Source organism: Carlito syrichta, unplaced genomic scaffold, assembly GCF_000164805.1.
Source record: "Carlito syrichta isolate Samal-C Ts95f unplaced genomic scaffold, Tarsius_syrichta-2.0.1 Scaffold309091, whole genome shotgun sequence".
In the NCBI taxonomy this organism is placed as follows: Eukaryota; Metazoa; Chordata; class Mammalia; order Primates; family Tarsiidae; genus Carlito; species Carlito syrichta.
The window spans coordinates 391,122-400,983 of NW_007253187.1; the positions used below are offsets into that span (position 1 = coordinate 391,122).

General features: G+C 55.0%; 1 protein-coding gene across 3 annotated transcripts; it reads left to right on the plus strand.

The window, feature by feature from the left end:
• The first annotated feature begins 1 nt into the window (after position 1).
• UNC119 (unc-119 lipid binding chaperone) lies at positions 2-5,731 on the plus strand. 3 transcript variants are annotated; one of them, XM_008066707.1, is made up of 5 exons: positions 2-226; positions 3,735-3,848; positions 4,327-4,429; positions 4,591-4,763; positions 5,034-5,731. In XM_008066707.1, the coding sequence occupies exons 1-5, from the start codon at positions 7-9 to the stop codon at positions 5,144-5,146; spliced, it is 723 nt and encodes a 240-aa protein (XP_008064898.1). In that variant the 5' UTR covers positions 2-6; the 3' UTR covers positions 5,147-5,731. The 3 variants fall into 3 exon arrangements, with proteins under 3 accessions (XP_008064898.1, XP_021572596.1, XP_008064897.1); XM_021716921.1 differs by having other exon boundaries at positions 7-226; positions 5,038-5,731; XM_008066706.1 differs by having other exon boundaries at positions 7-226; positions 4,591-5,731.
• The last annotated feature ends 4,131 nt before the right edge of the window (positions 5,732-9,862 follow it).

Here is a 9,862-nt window from a genome sequence, read left to right on the forward strand (position 1 = left end):
GAGGCCATGAAGGTGAAGAAGGGCGGTGGCGGGGTCGGGACGGGGGCGGAACCCGCTCCGGGGCCCTCGGGCCCAAGCGTGGAGCCCATGCCCGAGCCGCAGGCGGAATCCGAATCTGGGTCCGAGTCGGAGCCGGAGGCAGGCCCGGGACCCAGGCCGGGGCCGCTGCAGAGGAAGCCGCCGATCGCGCCGGAGGACGTGCTGGGGCTGCAGCGGATCACCGGCGGTGAGCACCGGCGAGGGAGCGCCGCCCGCGGGCGGGAGGGAGAGCGAGCGAGGGGCCCCTCACGGCGAGCCGAGCCTTGGCCCCCGCCCCCTTTCCCGCCTCCCCTCCCCCACCGGGTCCCCCTCGCCGGTGTCCTCTACTCCCCCTTCTGCCTCCAGGCCTGAGATCTCTGTCCTCACTTCCCTTGGTCTCCCTGTGTGCCCCTCTTCTCCCTTTAGAGATTTATTTCCACCCCACTCCTTCCTTTTTGAGGTCCAGCCCCTTTTCCTGTGGTGGAGGTGGGGCAGCAGCTGCAACTGTAACCCTTTCCCTGTGGAGACTTCACAGTGCTTTGAGGCCAGTCTCCGCACTAATGAAGAGGAGGCTGAGTGCATTCTGTCCTCAGCCCTCACGCTGGAAGCTAGGTGGAAGCTGAGTTACTTAGGGCATTAAGACTCTCCAAGTCTCCCTAATCATTCATACCCTTACCCTGATCCCCAGGAAGACTTGGGGCCACTTTCCTCCTCAGGAAAGGAACTGAGCAGGAAGCCTCAGTGTGTTGGCTCTGGGTCCTACCATGGGAGTGGTTTAATGTCCCTGTAAACATGGACTAGAGTCTGTTCTCTTCTGGGGGCTTTCCCATCAAGGGAGGCCTGGTCTCCACCGTTGTTAAGAGTTTCTGAGTTGGATTGCCTGGGTTGGAGTCCCAGCTTTGCCATATAATTAGCTGTATGACCTTGGACAAGTAACCTCTCTTCCCTGAGCATATCTCTTCTTCTGTAAAATGGAGATAAGTCCTCTGATTTTGTGCAGTGCCTGGCATGCTATGCATGCTCTGTACCTGGGGCTCTCTTATCAGTAGTATCTCTGACCCCACAGAGCTGCTCATGGCTGCTGCCTAGAGGCAGATAACTAGACAATCAGGGCAACGGAGGTGGTCATCATAGGCAGGGAATAAAGGCTAGGAAGCCTCATAGCAGAGGCTGTGGCAGAGTCTCGGAGAACAGGGGGTATCTGGAGAGACTGTGGCCTCCACTTTGGCCTAGTTCATCAGCAACCTTCCCTGGCTCCCTTTGTGAGAGCAACTCTTGGGGCCCTTCTCTGTGGGGATGGAGGGCAGGTGTTAGAGTGGACCTGAGACTTGGAGCTGCAGGAGCAGCAGAACACAGGGCTTCCAGACAGAGCTGTGGAGGGGACGATGATGGCAGGCCTGAGCCTGTGCACCTGGGTCCCTGGAGGCCCAGCTCCTCCCTCCTTTCTGAGCTAGGCAGCAGCCATTCTTGGCTAGGCCCCCAGAGTGCTGAGCTCCCTTGCCCAAGCAGGCATTGGTGGAGGGAGGGGGGCCTGGACCAGGCTGATGTTGGAGCCAATTGGTCTGCAGTTTGCAACAGCAGCATTCAGAATTCAGTTTAGCTCTGGGGAAGAACTTTTTTAGAGGAAATCCAAAAGTCAGACTGACTGGGTCCAGGGTAACTTTTTAAATTTTGTAACTAGAGGGGCTTCCTGCTCATTTACCACCATGTCTCCTAATTTGGAGGAAATTCATAGCCCTTGGAGATGGAACATCCATGGGGGATGAGTAGGAGAAGGGGCTTCATGGGAGCCCTTTTCTGTGCAGGAGTTGAGAACAGAGTTCCAGGGCTGTCTACTCTGGCACCCCTTGCCTGGTCTCTTGTGACCCTAATCACACAGGTCTGAGGTTTGCTGTTCCTGGATTACCAGGCCCTGAATCCAGCTTAGGAAGCTATTTGTGGCTGAGGGTTATAGAGCAGTTGTGCTCTGAGCCCTTGGCCACTCTGCCCCTCATTCTGACCTGACCCTGGGTCCCAGGCTTCATCCTTCCTAGAAGGGAGGGAGTGGCCATAGTTGTTGGGAGCCACAGGCATCCCCTGTTCTACTTCCTCTCGGAACAGAGGGGTTAACAGACTGAGTTTGCAGTAGAAGAGACTGAGGTCATACTGCAGGAGGTTGTTCCAAAATGACAAGAGAGGCTCTAAGAGTTGGAGAATGAGAGGGCCTTACAGGTAGCTGGGAGTTTGGCAGCTGGCATGCTGCTCCCGAATCTGTCACCTCCTCTCCCTGTGCCTTCTTTCTAAATCTTTGTACAAGTGCTTACGTTCCATGAAAATAATGTGAGTACAGGGTGAGGTAGGGCCTGGCCACTCTATTATCCCACCATTCTGCCCCATGGCAGACAGGCCAGGGCTCAGGGCCCTACCTCTTCTCTAAGCCTTGTGTAGTTCCTGCTGGGCCCCAACATGCCAGATGGTTGCCAGGAGGGCTTCCTGGAGGGGGCTGCCCCAGGCTTGGGGACAAGTCAGGCCTGGGGAAGAGAGAATAACTGTATATTCACTTCCTCTTCCTGCCCAAGAGGAATAGGAGGTAGTCCAGGGCCCTGGAGGGTGATTTCCGGGCCTCTGGGCCAGCAGGGGAGGATGTGGTGCTGTGCAGGCTGCAGTCTCCCACTGCACCTCTCTGCTGCTTCCTATGTGCTGCCAGGACCTCCCTGGGCCTTTGCAGTTGCTTCTGCAAGAGAATGAGGGTTAGCTCAGGCCCTGGAGGTTCCTGAGCTGTCTTAGGCAAGGCCTCCCACTGTTCTTGGTTCTCCTTTTGGGCCTGAGGAGCCCTGACCCCCATCCACACCCCTGCTGTACCTGCTACACCCTCTTCCTGGCCTAGCCTGTGCTATTCTCTGTGGGGTCAGGAGTACTTTCTCTGTGAAGGTGGCTCAGAGCCAGGGCTGGATAGATGACCTCTAAAGGGGTTCCCTCTGTGTGCTAAGACTTTCTCCCATTTGGAGATCAACAAAGGATGGGAGCAAAGTTGGCTGCCTTCCCCCCATATCCTAGGCTCTGGGCTTGAGTCAGCAGAGCTTTAGCTAAGCTGCTTAATGGAGCTGGGCTCGCATAAGCCGCTTACAGAAAGAGGAGGGGGCTGGGGTGAGGAGGAACAGGGAAGGGGTTGTTTAGCACTACCCTTATCAGGGAAAGTCCTCTGGATATCAGCCTTGCCAACACATCTAGATGTAATATCTAGACCCCCCGGCCGTGGGGTAAGGGTGTGGTTATCCTCCAGAGAAGGACTGTGTCTCTCCCAACATGGAGCTGTGTCACCCCCTTTAGAGTGAAGTCCCCAAAAGCAGGGCTGTGTCTTCCCTCATGCTGTGGCTTCCCATCAGGCTGGAGACCCCATTCTCCCAAAGGCACCCAGGTAGCCCTAGCAGAGGAGGGGCCAAAATAAGGACCCTCAACTCCAGGGAAAGTAGGAAGTGGCCTTGTCCTCTACCCTTCTATGTCCTGCCCTGACCTCCAGAGACCACTAGGATGGGGCTGACCATCCCCCCTTAGGTCCCTATAGGGCTCTTCCACATTTTGGGGGCTCCCTCAAGTCAGGAGCTCACTTCCCTCTTTCTGGAGGCCAGTGATCCTAGGTATCAGGGAAAGTGGTAGGTAGTCTGGGGTCCCACAAAAGTTGAACTGGCAGCAGGGATTTTGGGCCTCTTCCTTGGTCAGCTCTCTGTCTCCCCTAGATTACCTCTGTTCCCCTGAGGAGAATATCTACAAGATCGACTTCGTCAGGTTTAAGATTCGGGACATGGACTCAGGCACTGTCCTCTTTGAAATCAAGAAGCCCCCAGCCTCAGGTGAGTGGGCCATTGACAAGGGCAGGTGGGCAAAAGCTGTGGGGTGGGCTGCCCAGAAACTCCTTGAGCCACAGAGGAATCAGAGCAGAGCTGGGGCTTGGTCTCCAGCATGATTCTCAGGAGTCTGCAGGCGGGAGGCCTTTTTTCCTTCCCATCTGTTTCTGGGATTGAACATCTTGGGAGGATAGTCCTGCCTCTTTGGTCCTGCCAGTCTGCCCTCTGCAGGGCTCACTGGGAACTGCATCCCCAGAGGCCTCAGGCCACTGCATCCTGTGGCTCTAGAGACTTCAGAGGAAATTGGTGATTTGCTGACCTAGAAGCCCCAGGTGGCACAATTTGGCCAATGGTCTGAACCCTCAGTGTGCACCAGAATCTCCTGGGGAGTTTTTAAAAAGACAGACAGGGGCCCTGGGGTGGAACCCTGGGTGGGCAGGGGCCTAGCCTGAAGTCCACTGAGCCCAGCTGGGGTACATTGCAGAGCGGTTGCCCATCAACCGGCGGGACCTGGACCCCAATGCTGGGCGCTTTGTCCGCTACCAGTTCACGCCTGCCTTTCTCCGCCTGAGGCAGGTGGGAGCCACGTGAGTCACCGGGCTGGGGGTGAGGGCTGGTGATGAGGGAGAGGGTGGGAGTGAGCCCTTTCTGAGTCCCTCCTGAGCCTCTCTTCTGGGTGGCCTGTCCTGAGCCTGGCTGGCTGGCTGACTTCAGGGCCAGGCTCATCCCTGCCCCTTCTCTTGCTCAGGGTGGAGTTCACAGTGGGAGACAAGCCGGTCAACAACTTCCGCATGATCGAGAGGCACTACTTCCGCAACCAGCTCCTCAAAAGCTTTGACTTCCATTTTGGCTTCTGCATCCCCAGCAGCAAGAACACCTGCGAGCACATCTACGACTTCCCCCCTCTCTCTGAGGAGCTGAGTACGTGGGTCTCGTGGAAGCAGGGGAAGAGGGGGACACGTAGAGAGCAGGCCGGTGGTGGGGGTGCTTGTGGGTCTGACCCCTTTTCTTCTCGCCCTGAGTCTCTTGTATCTGGCACTGTTCCACATCACCTGTAGAGAAACGGGCTCAAAGAGGCTGGGGAGCTTTCTGGGGTTGTTCAGCTGTCCCTGTCCCCTAGACCCGAAGCTTCCACAGTGGCCTGACTCAGACTCCTGACCTTCACCCGGCCTGGCTGGGCCTCTCTTGCAGTCAGTGAGATGATCCGCCACCCGTATGAGACACAGTCCGACAGCTTCTACTTCGTGGATGACCGGCTGGTGATGCACAATAAAGCAGACTATTCCTACAGCGGGACACCCTGACCCCCAAGCCACTCCCTGCCTGGAGACCCTGGTCCTGGGCCCTGTGCTGTGACCTCCCTAACGCTCACCTCTTAACCTCAAGTCTTCTGCTTGGGGAGTGCTCCAGGAGCTCTGGACCCTGAGTCATCGTGGGGAGGAAGGGTACCTGGTGTCCCCAGTCCAAGCCCATGAAACCCATGGGGCCCACCATGAGGGGTGAGGTCGTAGGGAGGCTGTTTGTCTCCATGTCCAGGAAGACCTAAGAGAGGAGCAGCCAGGACTTCTGGACAGTGTAGCTGGGCCCTCTTGGGCCCACGTTTCAGAATAGTGTTCCCCTATCCAGGCTGTGACTAGGCCAGGGCAGGGACCCATTCCCTGTCCCCAGCCCACCACCCTCAGGCCATTTAGAGCCGAACCTTTACAAAGATCCACAGTGGGGCCTGACTGCCAAGCTGCCCAAGGGAGTCTGGGCCCTGGACCCAGCCCCATTCTCCCCCTTTAGGGGCTGAGACACCGCCTGAGGTGTGGAAGGGACCGGCCTGTGGTAGGTGCTGGACCAACTGTATATAGTTTTCAATAAACTTTCTCCTTTTCTGTTCTCTGGTATGCACCAGCCTCTGTGTGTATGGGTAAGGGGGACAGTGTAGGCAGCCGTGTGCTTGAGAGGGTAAAAGTCTCTTGCCGGGCGCAGTGGCTCACCTCTATAATCCCAGCACTTTGGGAGGCCAAGGTGAGAGGATTGCCTGCGCTCAGGGGTTCGAGACCAGCCTGGGCAACTTGGCGAGACCTCCTCTCTACAATAAGTAAAAAATTAGCTGAGCGTGGTGGCACATGCCTGTAGTTCATCTACTTGGAAGGCTAAGGCAGAAGGATTGCCTGAGCCCAGCAGGTCGAAGCTGTGGTGGCTGTAAGTGTGCCACTGCACTCCAGTCAGGGTGACAGAGTGAGATTCTGACTCAAAAACAAAAGTCTCCCTGCCTTCTAGTGCCCTCTGACTCCCAGGTCTTCGCATCCCCTGATTCTCTGTATCCTGATACTACACTTGTCATCTAGATCAGCATTGAGGACATGATGGGACTGGAAAGGGTTTCCAGTGGTGAGGAGGGAGACCCAGGCCCTGAGAGAGGAAGCTTTGGCCCAAGTCATCGCCAACCCTGGCAGAAGGCTCTGAACTCGGGTGGGAGTGCAAGTGTGAAGGAGGCAGCCTTGTCCTCTATCCTACCCTCCCTGACCCCAGACGTCACTGGGTTGTGCTCTTAGCCCTAGCCCTCATCAGAGAAGGTTTGGCTAAGGCCTGGCGCCATCTCCTTGCCCTCAGCTGCTTTGGGGAGCACCCTTGCTGGGCAGCCCTGTAACACTGCCCTCACCCTCAGCCCCATGCCAGATCAGAGGAGGGGACTGCTTCATGGAAAAATTCGAGAACAGGTAGGCAGACAGCTCGCCTCAGCATTCACACTGTTCCCAGGCCCTCCTTCAGATATGCCTGGTGCCAGCCCACTCTCTGGGCTGAGGAGCTCTGGCCCTAGGAAGCCCAGAAGTGCTGGAATTCAGCTTGTTCTGTGGAGCGCTTGCTGGAAGCCAGGATCTGCACTGAACTCTGGGAATTCTAAAATGACTAAGACATGGGAATATAGAACAAATTGGACCGGGCATACGGGGAGCAAGAGTCACTCATCCTGCTTGGAGTGTTCTGGGGAGGACTCTGGGAGGGGCAGCACCAGAGCAGATGCTTGCGATAGGAAGAGATGGGGGAGAGAATGTTTCAGTGCAGGGAACAGCACAAGCAAAGTCTTAGAGGCAAGATTTACCAGATCGACAGAGCCTCAAGAGCTAGGGTTGTTCCAAGAAAAGTGGGGAGCCCCTGAGGAGGATTAAGCAGGCATGGTCTGATCAGATTATCTCTGAATACTGAGTGAAGGGTAGATTGGAAATAATAAGACTAATAATAACAGCCAAGATTTATTTATTTATTTATTTTTTGAGTTGGAGTCTCACTCTTTCACCCAAACTGGAGTGCAGTGGCACGCTCCCAGCCATCGCAGCCTTGACCTGCTGGGCTCTGGGGATCCTTCCGTCTCAGCCTTCCAAGTAGCCAGAACTACAGGCACGCGCTGCCACGCCCGGCTAATTTTTGATTTATTGTAGAGACGAGGCCTTGCCAAGTTGCCCGGGTGGGTCTTGAACCCGCGGGGCTCAGGCAATCCACTCACCTTGGCCTCCCAAAGTGCTGGGATTACAGGCTGAACCACTGAGCCCGGCTGACAGCCAAGATTTATTGAGTGTCAGGCCCAGAGCTGGGTGCCCTACACATGTTAACACATATAACGCTCACAGTCATTTCTAAGGAAGGCACTTTCATTATGCCCATTTTACAGAAAATGTAGGTCCATAGAGGTTAACTTGCCCAGCCAGTGTTGCACAGCTAACATCTGCTAAGCAACAGAGCCAGGATCTGAATCTAGGCAGTCTGGCTCCATGCACTGCCATACGGGGAGTAGTGAGGAGGGTGTTGCAGTAATTCAGGTGAGCAAAAGGGAACCTGAATTAGGTCAGTATCCACAGAGATGGAGAGAAGTAGATGAAGATTTTTAAAAGGTGACATCGCCAGGACTGGTGGCTGATTGGATGGGTGGGTTGGAGGGAAGGAGGAGTTGAAACTGGTTGCCTGGTTTGTGACCTGGGTGCTGGGAGGGATAGAGGAGCTGTCACTGGGCTGGGAACGCAGGTTGGATCAGGGTGGGTGCTAGAAGGAGATGGTGAGTTCAGGTTGGGACATGCTGTGGTGTGGTATGGGCATCTTGGAAGAAATGACCAGATGTTAGGAAGTTTGGGCCTAAGACCAGGAAGGGAATAAGAGCTGGAAATGGTGGCTGTGGGAGGTCACTGGCCACACAGTGATTGCTAAGGCTGTGATGGGGCTGAGATTACGGGATCCTCTTCTGTCACTACTGGTAGTGAGCTAGGGGCAAGAGTGCCAAATGTCCCGCGATTGTTTGAACTCTCTTAAATGATGCTAATAGTCTCCCACCCCATAATTGAGGGTCCTTGAATAAGAATTTGTCATCCTAAGGAAGGCCAGAGGGAGAGGAACCAGCAATGGAGACAGGAGCAGACATTAGTGAGAGTGGAAGCAGCTTTGTTGGGAACTAAGGGAAGAAAGGATTTTACCCTGTAGCAAGTGGTAAGGAACTGTCAGTTGCCACCAAGGTGCAGGAGAAGCATGTGGGAGGTCGGGGGAGGGGATTTGTCTGCAGATGAGGCTGTATAAATACACAAGTACAGTGTGAGAGTTTTGTTGTTGTCGTTTAAGGGGTTACAAGTCTGCAGAGAAACTGTAGCAAGAAAGAGAAATCTGCACTGGTGTCAGGAGAAGACCTCCCTCCCACCGTTCTGATGCTAGTCTCCACTGCAGCTGCTAAGTAGAGCTGGGATGAGGTTCTAGGTTGGGCCCGCTGCATTTCCACCTTCAGACAGGGAGGAAGTTCCCCATTCTGGGGTTCTCATCCCTGGAACAGTCACTCGGTTGGCACTCAACCCAAGGAGAGGCTTGTGTCCCCTGGACTGGGATGAGACTCGGCTGGGAAAAGCCTTAGCCAGCCCCCACCCCAACAAGTCTTCATGCTTCTGGCACTGATCCTGCCGCTAATGGTGCAGCTTGCTGCCTTTAGTTCCTGGCATGTTCCATAGGAAACTGGAGGATCCCTGAGCAGGAAAAGGAGGAAGACAGGGTGGGAGTAGGGCTAGCCTTGTTCTGATGTTAAGCTGTTGACCTTGAAGGGGTGAGTCCCTTCTGTCTCTCTGAAGTGGGCTAGTCATTTTTGCTTTGACTCTTCAGGGTGTCCTGTCCCTGGTAGAGCAGGCAGGCCCCAATATTAAAGGGAAGCCCATCATGCATACCTTCCTGGGCTGGCCTGCAGGGTGCCCATTGGGACTGTCAAACCACTTGTTAAAATATTGAGATGCAGTCGGGCATGGTGGCTCATGCTTGTAATCTCAGCACTTTAGGAGGCCGAGCCAGGAGGATTACCTGAACTCAGGAGTTCAAGACCAGTTTAGGTGACATAGCAAGACCTCATCTCTACAAAACAAAGATATTAGCTAGGCATGGTGGTGTGCTCCCAAAGTCCCAGCTGCTCAGGAGGTGGAGACAGGAGAATTGCCTGAACTCAAGAGGTAAAGGCTACAGTGAGATGTGATCATGCCACTGCACTCTAGCCTGAGTGGCAGAGTGAGACTCTAACTCAAAAAAAAAAAAAAGAAAGAAAGAAAAAGAAAAAGATTGAGATGCTTCCCTTCTGGTTGGTAAAGAGCTGCTGGCCCTGGTCCCCAGTGCCTTCCGTCCTAGCCTGGCCCCCTCCTAAGTTACCCACCATCTCTCTGCCATCCAGCAACTAAGACAAGGGTGTTTTACTTTTTTATGGGCCACAGACTCTCTTGTTGTCAATCTGCTAATGCAGTAAAAGGTTTTTAAGAATATAAACCGGGCTCGGTGGCTCAGCCTGTAATCCCACGCCTTTGGGAGGCTGAGGTAAGTGGATTGCCTGAGCCCCCGGGTTCGAGACCCGCGTGGGCAACTTGGCGAGACCTCCTCTCTACAATAAATCAAAGTGAGCCGGGCGTGGTAGTGCGCGCCTGTAGTTCCAGCTACTTGGAAGGCTGAGGCAAAAGGATCGCCGGAGCCCAGCAGGTCGAGGCTGCGGTGGCTGGGAGCGGCCACTGCACTCCAGTTTGGGTGTC

Bases quoted from the DNA above. Each gene is read 5' to 3' on its own strand.
- UNC119 (XM_008066706.1), top strand. From the start codon at position 7: ATGAAGGTGAAGAAGGGCGGTGGCGGGGTCGGGACGGGGGCGGAACCC. The intron at 227-3,734 runs GTGAGCACCGGC...TGTCTCCCCTAG, and splicing joins GCTGCAGCGGATCACCGGCG to ATTACCTCTGTTCCCCTGAG. The intron at 3,849-4,326 runs GTGAGTGGGCCA...GGTACATTGCAG, and splicing joins CAAGAAGCCCCCAGCCTCAG to AGCGGTTGCCCATCAACCGG.